The sequence below is a fragment of the Somniosus microcephalus genome, chromosome 7 (assembly GCF_052327205.1).
Source record: "Somniosus microcephalus isolate GS21.2 chromosome 7, FLI_Smic_1.0, whole genome shotgun sequence".
Classification (NCBI taxonomy): Eukaryota; Metazoa; Chordata; class Chondrichthyes; order Squaliformes; family Somniosidae; genus Somniosus; species Somniosus microcephalus.
In genome coordinates this window covers 272,907,541-272,923,717 of record NC_140993.1, presented here as the reverse complement: position 1 = coordinate 272,923,717, position 16,177 = coordinate 272,907,541, and the positions used below count along the sequence as shown (strand labels likewise).

The 16,177-nt window shown below is 46.5% G+C and overlaps 1 protein-coding gene across 3 annotated transcripts in view; it reads left to right on the top strand.

Annotated features, from left to right (window-relative positions):
* itga9 (integrin, alpha 9) overlaps window positions 1-16,177 on the top strand; it is a 539,537-nt gene that overhangs the window by 42,085 nt on the left and 481,275 nt on the right. For all 3 annotated transcript variants that reach the window (XM_085993779.1, XM_085993778.1, XM_085993777.1), the window contains exons 4-5: window positions 2,386-2,509; window positions 9,935-10,002. In XM_085993779.1, the coding sequence (XP_085849905.1) occupies window positions 2,386-2,509; window positions 9,935-10,002 (192 nt within the window). The remainder of the gene's footprint in view (window positions 1-2,385; window positions 2,510-9,934; window positions 10,003-16,177) is intronic.

Genomic DNA, 16,177 nt, shown 5'->3' with positions numbered 1-16,177 from the left:
GCTTCTTGAGTGTTGTTGGAGCTGCACTCATCCAGGCAAGTGGAGAGTATTCCATCACACTCCTGACTTGTGCCTTGTAGATGGTGGAGAGGCTTTGGGGAGTCAGGAGGTGAGACACTCGCCGCAGAATACCCAGCCTCTGGCCTGCTCTTGTTGCCACAGTATTTATGTGGCTGGTCCAGTTAAGTTTCTGGTCAATGGAAACCGCTAGGATGTTGATGGTGGGGAATTCGGCGATGGTAATGCCGTTGAATGTCAAGGAGAGGTGGTTAGACTCTCGCTTGTTGGAGATAGTCATTGCCTGGCACTTCTGTGGCACGAATGTTACCTGCCACTTATCGGCCCAAGCCTGAACATCGTCCAGGTCTTGTTGCATGCGGGCATGGACTGCTTCATTATCTGAGGAGTTGCGAATGGCACTGAACACTGTGCAGTCATCAGCGAACATCCCCATTTCTGACCTTATGTTGGAGGGAAGGTCATTGATGAAACAGCTGAAGATGGTTGGGCCTATTACACTGCCCTGAGGAACTCCTGCAGCGATGTCCTGGGGCTGTGATGATTGACCACCAACCACCACAACTATCTTCCTTTGTGCTAGGTATGTCTCCAGCCAGTGGAGAGTTTTCCCCCTGATTCCCATTGACTTCAGTTTTACTAGGGCTCCTTGATGCCACACTCGGTCAAATGCTACCTTGATGTCAAGGGCAGTTACTCTCACCTCACCTCTGGAATTCAGCTCCTTTGTCCATGTTTGGACCAAGGCTGTAATGAGGTCGGGAGCTGAGTGGTCTTGGCGGAACCCAAACTGGGCATCAGTGAGCAGGTTATTGGTGAGTAAGTGCCGCTTGATAGCACTGTCGATGACACCTTCCATCACTGTACTGATGATTGAGAGTGGACTGATGGGGCGGTAATTGGCCGGGTTGGATTTGTCCTGCTTTTTGTGGACAGGACATACCTGGGCAGTTTTCCACATTGTCGGATAGATGCCAGTGTTGTAGCTGTACTGGAACAGCTTGGCTAGAGGCGTGGCTAGGTCTGGAGCACAAGTCTCCAGCACCATAGCCGGGATGTTGTTGGGGCCCATCGCCTTTGCTGTATCCAGTGCGCTCAGCTTCTTGATATCACGTGGGGTGAATCGAATTGGCTGAAGACTGGATTCTGTGATGGTGGGGACCTCAGGAGGAGGCCGATATGGATCATCCACTCGGCACTTCTGGTTGAAGATGGTTGCAAATGCTTCAATCTTGTCTTTTGCACTCATGTGATAGACACCTAAACAGAGTTGTAGTGTATGTAACTGTTCTACCTTTAAGAGAACTATTGTATGTAACCGTTCACCTTTAAGAGAACTATTTTAGGTGTGGCATTACTTTATCTTGGCTGCTGTATACTGTAATACCGACGGTGACCACACCAGTATATAAGTGCTGTGTCAGGATTTATTGGGCAGATTCGCCGTGACCTTCGAATAGTAAAGTCCTGTTTAAGTTACTCTTGTAGTCTGTGTATTACTTCGCTATACAACCCACAGACTTTACAAGAGTTTCTACCAATTTTCTGCCGAAATTACGGCGGCTGATCTGGAGAACATTCAAGGAAATTCCGGGTGCTTCAGTACGTGCTGGGAGCACATATTGGGAATCTGGGCATGGAAGTCAGCAAGTTGCATATGAATACGAAGTTCTGTGCTGGGAGCTCTACAGGAAACTTTCTTTTATCCGGCACAGACGGGACCGACGTGGTGCCGGTTCATCAAAAATTCCAGATAACCGAACACTATAAAAGATAGGGAGAGCTGACAGCTCCGTATAAAGCAACAAACCCTGTTGCTTAGCAACAACTGTAGAACAACTGTAGAACAATGAACACAAGTTTCAAGCGTCTCTGTAGCTTAGCAACAGCTGCAGCCACACCCTTGCACAGCACAGATGGAAGAAGGCAAATAAATATGAAGTAAAACCTACTCCTGAATTTTGCCGGTTAACCGACATTTCCGGTTATTTAGGTGCCGGTAAATCGAAAGTTTCCTGTAATTTGTAAAATTGATCCTATTTTACTCCCGAAACCATTAAGTTGCTCATGGGCAGTTGACTTTTTAAAATATGTATATCTGTACAAGATACCAAAGGAGTGTGGTGAGACTCTCAGTTCATGGCACAGCGACACCTAGTGACCGGAGTGTCCAACTACACCGTGACATTTGACATAGCAAAATTGAATGAGAAATGTTGACATAGCAAGTTACAATGGGAATTGTTGACAGAAGAGTGACCAGAAATTGTGACAACAGGTTTCAGCACAGGAAGTGCGCGCACTATGCAAGATTTTGTTAACAATATATAGATGGCATAGTTATTTTTGAATGTCATTTTATTTTAGGCATGTGCACATCGGTGGAAGAATATACACTATGAGACAGAACACATCCTGCCCCATGGAGCCTGCTACATCATCCCGCCTAATTTATCCCGGAAAACTAAACAGCTGCTCCCCTGCTACCAAGGTAAAGTCATTGCTGTAATTATCGGTAAAGGAGAGACGAACTAATCTAGACCTTGGGTTTAGAAAAATTGGCATGTTGTGCAGCAATTCACCACACACAGAGTTCTTAATCACCAATGGTGGAGAGGCGTGGGAGCGGATATCTTGCCTGGCCTTTTAGCTCGATGTGGGCTGTGGGGAGGGAATGGTGACCGTTGGTTTTTAACTGGCCAATCCAGGTTTTAAAAAATAAAAATGTGACAGTTAAATTCCAGTGTTTTGGGACTGTAAACGCCGTGTGCCTGTGTCTGAATGGACCTGTTTCATATCTGTGGGATTGAAACCATTTTGTCTCTGAGCAGTGTTTCAGTCTAAAAGTTGGACTGCATTGCACTGAAAATTTCCCATAATCATAGATGTTAAAAGAGAGATATCCATATACTTATTGGTGTTTCTCAGTCATCTTTTGCTATAATTTAGAAATGCTGGGTTGAGGCAGTCTAGGCGCAATCACATTGTGTGGAAGCTCCCCTCCAGTGACATCTTGACTCAAGATCAAGTCCAAAGATGTGCGGGTTAGGTTGATTGGCTATGATAAATTGACCCTTGGTGTTAGGGGGATTAAATACATGGGGATAGGGTGGGATATGTGTTGGTGTAGGGGTTACGGGGATCGGGTGGGATATGTGTCGGTGCAGGCTCGATGGGCCGAAATGGCCTCTATCTGCACTGTGGGGTTTCTGTGATTCTGTGAAGACAGTGGATTGTTGGTAACCATCTCCATTGATGATGTGGCTGAAGGAATATTAGACAAAAGTTCTGCTCTGGACTGCATTAAACTAGCACCAGTACATGTACAGATATATCCTCTGTCTCCAACCTGTGGCACCACATCCTGAGCCCCGGCCACTCAATCTTAAGTGCAGATATATTTTTATTCGTTGGGCCTGGAGGTTTGGAAAAGGCAGTTCGGAGACGATTCACTCTGTTGATTCCTGAGATGAGGGGGTTGACTTATGAGGAAAGGTTGAGCAGGCTGGGCCTATACTCATTGGAGTTTAGAAGAATGAGAGGTGATCTTCTTGAAACATACAAGGTACTGAGGGGGCTCAACAGGGTAGATGCGGAGAGGATGTTTCTCCTCGTGGGGGAATCTAGAACTAGGGAGCATAATTTCAGAATAAAGGGTCGCCCTTTTAGAACTGAGGGTCATAAATCTGTGGAATCCTCTGCCCCAGAGAGCTGTGGAGGCTGGGTCATTAAATACATTTAAGGTGGAGATAGACAGATTTTTGCAAGATAAGGGAGTGAAGGGTTATGGGGAGCGGGCGGGGAAGTGGCTTTGAGCCCAAGATCAGCCATGATCTTATTGAATGGCGGAGCAGGCTCGAGGGGCCGAGTGGCCTATTCCTGCTCCTATTTCTTATGTTCTTATATTTAGTGCTGTTGCCTCATTGCTGGATAAATCCTTAATCAGAACACCCAAGATCTGTTGTTATTGGTAACTTGACATTTATGCAAATCAGTGGGAACAGAGATTTTGGGCTGGATATTGTCAATGGTGTCGTGATGGAGGCGGGACTCCCACTTTTTGAGTTGTAGTCCCGCCCCCATCGACTTGTGGCCAACCCACGCTACTTTCCCTAGATTGACCTTGTTGAGCCCACCCAGCGGCCTCAGCAGGCCAATTAAGGGCCACCCAGCAACAGGTGACGTCAGTGATTGACATTTCATCTGTCAAGAGCTTTTGACAGATGAAAAATCAGCGTTTGACAGCTCTGTGAAGCTGTCAAACACTGACAATCTGTCTTCTAACTTGAGTCCTTCTACTCAGACTCAGTTAGAGATCTCTCCAGACCAGAAAGCAGAGGCTGCAGCTTTTGACATTTCAGCGGCCATTCTGCTTTCTGTGCCGGTGAACTGAGGGACTCCCGGAAGCCTGCAGGAGAAAGTAAAGACAAGTAAAACTTATTAAAACACTTTACACTTACCTCACACACTTACCTCTGCACACATGCACCCATCACTCACCTGCACAATGGACATCGCGACCCCTCCAACCCCTTCAGACCGACGGTCCGCCTCGCTAACTTGGCGTGGTTTGGAGCCGTTGGGAAGCCCACACTTCAGGGATAAAAATAGGGATTATGCCAAAAACTGCCTGTTAACTACCTGTTAACAGGCAGTTAATTGGCACTAATCCCCTTCCCGCCTCGGGGAGGCGGGTCCCAGCACAGGTCGGATACCCACCTCCGTGACCGGCGGGATGGGTTCCTGCCCCCCCGATTCTGCAATTTTCCCACCACTCCCGCCTCCAAACCCGCCTCCACGGGGCTTTGAAATTCGAGCCCTTTAACTTTATACGTGGACCTCAGGCTACATGAATGTGGCCCGTGAAGATGAAAGCTTGGCCACCTCTGCTTGATAAACATGATCATCATGATTATAGGTCAATTCAAATGGAATGCATTTCACCTTTCAGATCAAAACCATTTCTGAAGCTATTTAACAGAATGGATCCCACTTTAAATAGGGAGTCTATCCTGCCTTATTTAAGAAATCCACCAGTTAAAATTAATTAATTTGTTTAAACTGTCAGTGACATTGAAGTAAAAACAGAAAATGCTGGAAATGCTGAGCAGGTCAGGCAGCATCTGTGGAGCGAGAAACAGTTAACGTTTCAGGTCGATGATCCTTTGTCTGAACTGGAAAATGTGAAGAGATGTAACAGGTTTTAAGCAAGTGCGGGGGCAGGGAAAGAGGGAGGGGGGGAAAGAACACAAGGGAAGTTGCGCCATCATTCCTTGTCATTCAATCTCTTCTGCCTTCCACCCTATCACAGACCTTCCCTTGTGTTCTTTCCCCCCCGACCCCCTCTCCCTGCCCCTACACTTGCCTAAAACCTGTTACAGCTCTAACCTTTTCCAGTTCTGATGAAGGGTCATCGACCTGAAACGTTAACTCTGTTTCTCTCTCCACGGATGCTGCCTGACCTGCTGAGTATTTCCAGCATTTTTTGTTTTTAATTCAGATTTCCAGCATCCGCAGCATTTTGCTTTTGCATTTGTGACATTGAAGGGTTGGCAAGGAGGGTTTGCTGAGCCTGATGGCATGAAGGAACTGTCAGGACCTGCTTACAGCTGGATTAAAGCAGCTGAACTGTTCTACCTGACTACCTAGGGTGACTATCTGGGTGGCTTTGGATCAGACTCTCTAGTTTTCAATCAATATACCTGCCAGTCAACCACGCCCAAAAACCAGACAGGAAAGGCTCCCATTATTATAAATAAAATTATACCGCAGGTGCATTCCCAGACTGGGATGATTTGAATTGGCTTGTTCTGGTCAGCGACAATGCCTTAATGATTGGCCAGCATGGCTGTCAATCAGAGAGCACGCCAGGATTTTCTGACCAATGATAGGATGGGAACGCTGATTCTGTTCCAGATAGATTGTTTGCTCACATTTGAGTACAGGCAAAGGGAAATGGGAACTTCAACACACACTGCCCAACGAATTGAGATGTGCAGGAAATTGGGCTGCTGTCGTTCTCACCCAGATCCTGCTTAAACTGGCCAGTTGTGATGTTCCATTGGGGTTTTATGCCCTACTTGAATTCAGGGGTAGGCTCATTATGTATGCATACAGTATATTAATGAAACTGATTTTGTCACCCGCCGAATCCTCTAATGTTGGGGCGGAAGTACCTTCAGGTATCGGCCAATTGAATGGGTATTTAAAAGTTAATGGGATTCACAAGCGTTTTTTTTTAGCATTTAAATACATTTTTTTTTGAGGTATTTACATAACATAAGAAATAGGAGCAGGAGTCGGCCATTCGGCCCTTCGAGCCTGCTCCGCCATTCAATGAGATCATGGCTGATCTTCTGCCTCAACTCCATTCACCGGCCCTATCGCCATATCCCTTGATGCCCTTACTAGTCAGAAATCTATTGACTTCTGTTTTGAATATACCCAATGACTGAGCCTCCACAGCCCTCTGGGGTAGAGAATTCCAAAGATTCACCACCCTCTGTGTGAAGAAATTTCTTCTCATCTCAGTCCTGAACGGCCTACCCTTTATCCTGAGGCTGTGGCCCCTGGTTCTAGACTCCCCAGCCAAGGGAAACATTCTCCCAGCATTTACAGGGATTTCCCCCCCAGCATGTTGAATAATTGATTGACAGAATATAATTTTATCAAAGGACAATATTGATCGCTTTCTTTCCTTGTTTACATGACATCATTATCAAAATGTATCACGCCACTTTGCATGTCAGTGGTGACAATGACATACAGCTTGTTTGACTAATTTTTCTTCATTAAACAAACTAGGGTTTGTCAAATTAAGATATTATCCCTTTTTTTAAAACAAGAACTTCCTTTGTGCCTTCATTTTGTTTACTTACTAATCAGTCTCCCGTGGCATTACATGTGGGGAGCCAGTATCGATTGCAGTGCTCGGGTGAAGTGGAGTTAGAGGGCAGTGGATAATTGGGCCAGGGAATGCAGACATAATTCAGTCATGAGTGCTGTCTTTTATTTTTATATTTTCATTCTAAACTCTTATGTCCATATTTATAATGAAAGCTGCCTATGTAAACCTGTCACGCTGCAATGCTACCCTTCCATCAGTGGTGGCACTGCAGCGCCTCTACTAGATGGCTGATATAATTGCAGCATGACCCGTTCAGATCGACGTTTTCCATTATAAAAATGGGCATAGGAATTTATAGTGGGAAAAAGTTGACAAGAAATGCATACAGATGTCAGATGTTTAATACATTACGTTGACTTACTTTTCATTTTGGCCCCTCTTCATAATACACCATTTTGCCGGTATGAGTATGGGCAGAGAGATGAGCTGCTCCAAGGTCACTGTGATAGACTACTCGGAGGTGATTTCCCATACTCCCTGCCGAGGAGTGGCTGGCCTCTGCTCAGTAGAAAATTTAAAAATGCGCGTAGACAGTCAGCTGAAAGACTCGTTTCTCAAACAGACTACTCCTCCCTGATGGACATATAATGTGTATTATTTCCAACAATCGTTTGCAAGAATATCTTTATGGCAGGCACCAAGTGAGAACACAATACCGTAAGACAGCACAGATTACCTCAAACATTGTCCGTACAGTACCCTTCTCTTATTTTGAACAAGTGAAAAAATCTAGCGACTCCCCCCACTGGCCTCCCTCCTCCTCTACCACCCCCACCGTAAATGCTCGTATGTCGATGTCAAATGAAGAGAAAAAGTTTCAGCAGTGATGATCTCCAGCTCGACCACACTAACTGTCTAGGTTCCCATACAATGAATGATTGATTACCTCAGTGAGGGCTGATGGAGCCTCTGGAACCTGCACCCCAGTAGGATCAGTGCTGCCTGCAGAGACAGAAAGGGGGAAACATTTACATTAGATTGTTGAGAATCAATCTGTATCACCATGGGACCCAGAGTCTACTGTACAACTTAACAAGTAGCCAAATATTAGAATGAGAATCAAGTTAAGTTTCCCACAGAGTAAAGTTAAGTCAGGGGTGTCCAACCAGTGGCCCGTATGCCACATACGCACCCCTCCTCCCCCAATCTCTGACAACCAGCCCTTGAAGCCCAGGCAAATCCTATTTGCACTTCTATTTCTGATTCACTAATTTGTCCTGTTTGAATTTCGTGGGTCTGGAGATTTAGAAGAGCTGTTCTTGGTGCTGCTGCATCATTGGTGGACATACTCACCAATAACCTGCTCACTGATGCCCAGTTTGGGTTCCGCCAGGACCACTCGGCTCCAGAACTCATTACAGCCTTGGTCCAAACATGGACAAAGGAGCTGAATTCCAGAGGTGAGGTGAGAGTGACTGTCCTTCACATCAAGGCAGCATTTGACCAAGTCTGACATCAAGGAGCCCGAGTAAAACTGAAGTCAATGGGAATCGGGGGGAAAACGCTTCACCTAGCACAAAGGAAGATGGTTGTGGTGGTTGGAGGTCAATCATCTCAGCCCCAGGACATCGCTGCAGGAGTTCCTCAGGGCAGTGCCTAGGCCCAACCATCTTCAGCTGCTTCATCAATGACCTTCCCTCCAACATAAGGTCAGAAATGGGGATGTTCGCTGATGACTGCACAGTGTTCAGTGCTATTCGCAAATCCTCAGATAATGAAGCAGTCCATGTCCGCATGCAACAAGACCTGGACGACATTCAGGCTTGGGCTGATAAGTGGCAGCTAACATTCGTGCCACACAAGTGCCAGGCAATGACTATCTCCAACAAGCGAGAGTCTAACCACTGCCCCATGACATTCAATGGCATTACCATCGCCGAATCCCCCACCATCAACATCCTGGGGGGGTCACCATTGACCAGAAACTTAACTGGACCAGCCACATAAATACTGTGGCAACAAGAGGTCAGAGGCTGGGTATTCTGCGGTGAATGTCTCACCTCCAGACTCCCCAAAGCCTTTCCACCATCTACAAGGCACAAGTAAGGCGTGTGATGGAATACTCTCCACTTGCCTGGATGAGTGCAGCTCCAACAACACTCAAGAAGCTCGACACCATCCAGGACAAAGCAGCCCGCTTGATTGGCACCCCATCCACCACCTTAAACATTCACTCCCTCCACCACCGGCGCACCGTGGCTGCAGTGTGTACCATCTACAAGATGCACTGCAGCAACTCGCCAAGGCTTCTTCGGCAGCACCTCCCAAACCCGTGACCTCTACCACCTAGAAGGACAAGGGCAGCAGGCGCATGGGAACACCACCACTTCCAAGTTCCCCTCCAAGTCACACACCAGCCTGACTTGGAAATATATCGCCGATCCTTCATCGTCACTGTGTCAAAATCCTGGAACTCCCTCCCTAACAGCACTGTGGGAGCGCCTTCACCACACAGATTGCAGCGGTTCAAGAAGGCAGCTCACCACCACCTTCTCAAGGCCTTGCCAGCGACGCCCACATCCCATGAATGAATAAAAAAATATACCCTGAATCAGAACACCCAAATCTGTTCACATCAGCAACTTAAAATGTACGGGGACTGGATTTAAAGTTAATGTGTCTGTCTGACGCTCTCCATGGTATGTACTATGTGGCCCTTGAAGAAAAAAGCTTGGTCACTCCTATGTTAAATGAAAGTAACTTCCAAGTAAATTAGATTGCTTCCTGTTTCTATGAAGTTGTGTGGTTTTGCCAGCCAAAATTCCACAGGTTGCTATTTTGTTCTGCTGGGCTGGTGTGTTTTCCAGCTAATGCGGTCACACAACACTGCGGCAATGTGGTGCAGATGTTTGCTGAATCCACCGGTATTTCAGATTTCACCTCGATATGTGAGACCGCTGAGGTTTTGGAGGCTGTGCGGTGTCGAGCAGGAGTTCTGAACATCATTGGCTCCAGCTTCGGGCAAAGACTTTCAGTAACTAACGGTGGATGATTTTTTGTTTGTTGCAGAGTATAAGAAGAAATATGGTGAGGAACATGGCTCGTGCCAGGCCGGGATAGCAGGCCACTTCACTGAGGTAAGTAACCAGTCTTTCTGTCCTGCTGAGATCTGTGTAGTGGAATACCTTTTACAGACTATCTATTACATTAGGCTAGCCACTACGTCTTCGAGTCTCTTCACTGGGAGCAAGCGGAAGCCAAGCGCAGGCAGCGGAAGGAGCGCACGTCAACCCAAGCACCCCACCCACCCGCCCCTTCAACCACCGCCTGCCCCACCTGTGACAGAGACTGTAGGTCCCACATTGGACTCATCAGTCACCTGAGAACTCATTTTTAATGTGGAAGCAAGTCATCCTCGGTTCCGAGGGACTGCCTACGAAAAAGGATACCCGGGGCTTGGGATTTTAAGTGCAGTCTAGATTGATGGCATAAAAGCCTTGTTAAATTTAAGGGCCACAAAATGAGCTTGGACACTTAACCCAGGTTTGATAAGAGGGTTGGGGCCATAGCACAAAACCCATGGACTGGTATTGGCTGGTGTGAAAAATGGAAATGTCCTGCTGGCACAGTCGACAGAGCTGCTTTAGTGATTGGGATTAAGTATTGGTGCAGAGCAGGGGAAATTTAAAGCCTTAAAATTGCAGGATCTCACTTGATTGGGGGGAGGGGGGGGTGGACAGATGGGGAATAAGGCACACAGCTCGTCACGCTTCCTCCCTGCTAACTGGGAAATTGTCAGCAACGCAATTGCAGTACCCTCACCGCCGCAGCCCATTCTCGAATCTGTGCCCCAGTCGAGGGAGCGAGTGAGGCACTGCACCAGGAGAGGAGTCTTGACGATCTTGCGACTTATATCTGGCCCATTCCTGACAGTGGAATTGTAATGTTGGGGGCGATTTTGTCATTGGGGGCGCGTTGGAGGCGGGACTGCTACTTGTCGGGTTTTAGTCCCGCCTCCATCGACGAGTGGCCAACCCACGCTATTTTCCCTTGATTGACCTTGTTAAGCCCCGCCCAGCGGGCTCAGCAGGTCAATTCAGGGAAAGCCGGTGACAGAGGACGTCAGTGTCAAAAATTTTTGACAGATGAATTGTCATGGTTTGACAGCTCTGTGAAGCTGTCAAACACCGACATTCTCTGTTGTTTGATGAGTCCTTGTGTTCAAGACTCATCAAACCTCTTTTGTGAGCAGAAATTAGATGGTTGTTGCATCGGAGAATGTAGTGGCCATCTGTCATCTCTGCCGGTGAGATGCGGGAGTCTCCGCATCCCCAGCTGTTGAAGCCTGCAGGAAGAAACAAAGGTAAGTAAACATTTTCTATCACTTTTCACTCACCTCACATACTCACCTCTCCACACTTGCACCCATCACTTACCTCCACAGCGCACTTTTGGACCTTCCGACCCCCACAGATCCACCACTCGCCTCGGTGACCCTGGCGGGCTTTCCCGACGTCGGGAAGCCTGTACCTCTGGTGGGAAAAATGGGGATAATCCTGTTAAATACCTGTTAAGATGGCTTGGGGGTGGGATGGGTACCCGGAGGCGGGTTGGGGGCGGGATGGGTACCCGCCCCCAGTTTCTGCCATTTTCCTGGCAGCCCTGCCTCCAAGCCCACCTCCCCAGGGCTGGCAAGATCGCGCCCGTTGACGCAGGGTGACTGAAGTTGAAAAGGTGACTAACCCCTATCTTGTTAAACACAAAGATACAAAAATAACAACATTGAAAAAAAAAATGCAACACTTCTTATTGAATTAAAAGACAATAATCTAGTTTCCAGTGCGCTACATTTTTATCAACTGATTACACTTGCCCTAAATTTTTAAGTAACTCGTACTTGTTCATGCATCACTGTAACAAACACTCTCTGGGGTAACCTGGCCTCTGATTTAGCACACATTGCCTGGGTTATACTAGAAATTTCCCGATTTGTGGAAAATTAGCCAAGATCTTAAAATCTGTCGTACCTGTGCTAAACCAATCTGATGTGAGCCAGGATTTCACCCAGTGTGTCGTTCAGTGCTGAGTGACGCTCTCACCTGGTGTCGAGAATACTGACATTTGACTGAATTATGATATGGAAATAAAGGGTGCCAAATTAGCCTGTTTTTATCACACAAATCTCCTGGATGGAAACTTTTATTTCTTTCTAGAAAGTTCGCATGGGTCATTTTCATTTAGTTAGCTTAAAATCCTGATTGTTGGGGAGGATTTTGAAAGGGGATGGAGTGCTGCTATATCGGCCGCTTGATCAGAATCTTTAAACTAAATTTACAGTGAAATGCCTGGACCAGAATCGAAAGGAAAAGGACTTGAGCAAAGCATGGTTCCTTAGACTGCTCCCTCCGTTTAAAAGACCTCCTCCTCCTCCTCACGGGATTTTATTTGTGTTAACTGTATAAATGCAAGTTGTTGTTGTTAAATACAAACAGGAAATGCTCAGCAGGTCAGGCAGCGTCTGTGGAGAGAGAAACAGAGTTAACGTTTCAGGTCGATGACCCTTCGTCAGAACTGGAAAAAGCTGGAGATGGAACAGATTTTTAAGCAAGTGTGGGGGCAGGGAAAGGGGGGAGGAAAGAACAAAAGGGGCGGTCTGTGATAGGCTGGAAGACAGGAGAGATTAAGAGACAAAAGGGATGATGGTGCGAGGCAAAAGGAGATGGTAATGGGACAAGTTAAGAAGCAAAAGATGGCTCTAGATGAAGTGTAAATGGCACTGGCAGAATGATCGACAGCTGCCGTGTGGGAGAGAGAACTAAAATAAATGGGGGAAAAAAAGGATAGGGGCCGAGGTTATGGCCTGAAATTATTGAACTCTATGTTGAGTCCAGAAGGCTGTAAAGTGCCTAATCGAAAGACGTTGTTGTTGTTGTTGACCTATTTTGAGCACTGAAAGTCTTTTGGTGCTTTCAAAGTACACACATGCTTTGCATCAAATAACAGCTGCAGAGAGTGAGACTCTGTAACTTTCTGATAGTCTGAGAGATGCAAGGATTAAGACGTTCTCGATTCTTGATATCCTTGCACGAAATCTCATGTAAAAACAAGAAATGTCTATTGCTGTCAAGCTTTAGTTCTGTCCGTGCGGAATTCTTACAGGAGCTCTGTGAGGGTCACTTGCTGGGCTGCTGGGATTTGTCATGTTTTTCCCCTTACAAATGAGCTTTTGACCACATTCTCACTCACCATCTGGGACGTAATGTCCACATGACCACATAATCGCACACAAAACATCTGTCTGCCAGAACCATCCCTTGTGCAGCTCCACTTCAAGCCCCGGCTCCAAGGTATCTCTATCGCAACTCGGACCTAGCCCTTGACATGCATTTTCTATGGATTCCTGATTAATAAAAGAGCTATTTTTGTTTTAAAGCCTCATCCTGTTAGACACTGGCCAGTCTGACCTGCTTTTGTAATGTATTCAAATCAGATGTTCTGAAGAAATGATTATTGTATAAACGAAGGGGTTGAGGGAATGTCTAGGGGGAGTCCTTTTTGCCCAACGTATACCCTCATTTTATAGAAGGCAATAGTAACAGAACTCTTACTTTTTAGTGAAAAGCTCAGCTTAATTCCTGGCATATGCACCCAGCTGCATCTCCACTCCCTCCCTTCTCCTGGTGGACAGACCCTGTGGAATAAAATGTGCTGCCCATCTGTGGATTAAATTAAAACACTTGCACTGATTGGATGCCCATTAGGCCCCACTATCCGGCATTGCTAAGGCGTCTGGAAGGGGATGGGGCCTTTGAAAGAGGGACCTGTCCTCTTTACGTCTTGCTGTGCATAGACTCAAGGATCAAACTCCAAACTCTTTTTTTTTTAAACTCCTGTCTTAAGTGCAAGTAAAAACCTCCCATCTGCAGATTATTCTGGGGCTGGAAATTCAACCACAAAATCAGGGGCATCTCCAAGGCTGGCGGATGTCCAGTCCCACTGCACCCCCTCCATCCCCACCCTATCGGAAAATCTAGACCTGAATTATATAGCACTGATATTAGAATCATAGAAACTTGCAGCAGAGAAGGAGGCCATTCGGCCCGTCGTGCCTGTGCTGACTCTTTGAATGAGCAGTGGTGCTCAGTCCCACACCCCCCGCTTTGTGTCCGTAACCCTGTCAGTTCCTCATCCTCAAAAACCCGTCCAACTCCCTTTTAAAATGATTTATGGAGTCAGCTTAAACCACCTTTTCAGGTCGAGCCTTCCAGATCCCGACAACTCTCTGAGTGAAAACATTTCCCCCCATCTCCCCTCTCGATCTTTTGCCACTGATTTTGAATCTATGACCTCTGGCTATTGACCCACTCCTCAGAGGGAAGAGTTTTTCTCTCCCTGCACTATCAAAACCTCCATTAGGTCACCTCTTAACCTTCTCTGTTACAAGGAGAACAGTCCTAACTTTTCCAGCCTCTCATAACTGAAGTCCCTCATCCCTGGTAACATCCTGGTAAACCTCCTCTGTACCCTTTACGAACATACGAATTAGGAGCAGGAGTAGGCCACTTGGCCCCTCGAGCCTGCTCCGCCATTCAATAAGATCATGGCTGATCTGATTACTCCACATTCCCGCCAACCCCCGATAGCCTATTAACCCCTCTAATGTTCTAATTTATTAAAATGGTTCACAGAACTACATTTGTTTCCATTGAGAAAGACTAGAGGAGCCATGATCTATGATGGGAGGATAATGTAGACACAAGCTGGTTATTTAGCATGGGCTGCGTGGAAAATCAGATGTGAAAATTGTACCATCAGCAAGATTCAAACTAGATTTAGGATCAGAATGTAATTTTTTCCGCTACAGAATTAGGTCAGTGCCTCTCCAAATGTTGCAGTACTTACTTGGCAATTGGGAAACTACAGTAATCCATTTTGTAAACAATGGCCCGGATTTCCTGGGGCCGATGACCGCGTATGCACAGTGTACGCTGCCGTAAGTGCCGCGCAAGTTCCGGGTTTCCGTGTGCACGGCGCTTGCGCGAAAACCCGGAACTTGCGGTCTGTCACGCTTCAGTTCGACAGATCGTCCGCATCCACAGAAATTGGACAGTCGCTGGCGGAGAGCTCTGCTCAGCAAATGCCCACGAAACTCTTACACCTGGCAGGCATAGGGTCTTTTGCCAGCGTAAGGGTTTAAATAAATATTAAAATACATTTTTATTTTCTAAGGCCTTTACATTTTTCCTGAAGTGTAGTTTCCAGAATTGGCCACAATACTCCAGATGAGACCTAACCAGTGATTTATAAAGTTCTTGGATGCATAGAATCATAATGGCACAGAAAGAGGCTATTTGGCCCATCGAGTCCGTGCCGGCTCTCTGTAGAGCAATCCAGTCAGTCCATATAGAGATGATCTCTTGGCTTTTATATTCTATGCCTCTATTTATAAACCTAAGTAACCCAAATGCATTTTTAACCATCTTATAAACTTGCCCTGCCACCTTTAAGGATTTGTGTAAATGGGCATAAGGTCTCTCTGCTCAACTACGCTTTTCAAAATTGTGTCATTTATAGTTTACTGTCTTTCCAGATTAGTCCTCAGAGAGCGCATCACTTCACACTTCTCCACATTGATCTCCATCTGCCCTGCGTCTGCCCATTTCACCATCCTGTCTGTGTCATCCTGAAGTCTATTATCTGGCCATTATCACATTGTTGTTTATGAGAGCTTGCTGTGCGCAAATTGGCTGCCATGCTTCCTACATTACAACACGAGTGCAATGTGTCCAAGTTTGCAGGCAATGCAAAGCTAGGTGGAAAAGTAAGCTTTGGGGAGGACACAGTCTGCAAAGAGATATAGACAGGTTAAGTGAGTGGGCAATAAGGTGGCAGATGGAGTACAATGTGGGCAAATGTGAGGTTATTCACATTGGTAGGAAGAATAGAAAAACAGAATATTTTTTAAATGGTGAAAAACTATTATGTTGTTGTTCAGAGTGTTCTGCCCCCCCCCCCCCCCCCCAACTTCAGCCGATCTGCTACCGCAATCCTCACCCTTGTCTTTTGTCACTTCCAGCCTCAACAATTCCTATGACTTTCTGGCCGGCCTCACATCCTCCACCTCTGTAAACTTCAGCTCATCCTAGACACTGGTGCCTGTAACCTAACCCACACCAAGTTCTGCTCATCCATCACTGCTGTGCTCTCTGACCGACACTGACTTCCGGTCCCCCAACTCCTCATTTAAATTCCTTATCCTGATGTTTTTGTGTTGCCCCTCCCTATCTCTGTAACCCCCCCCCCGATCTCTCC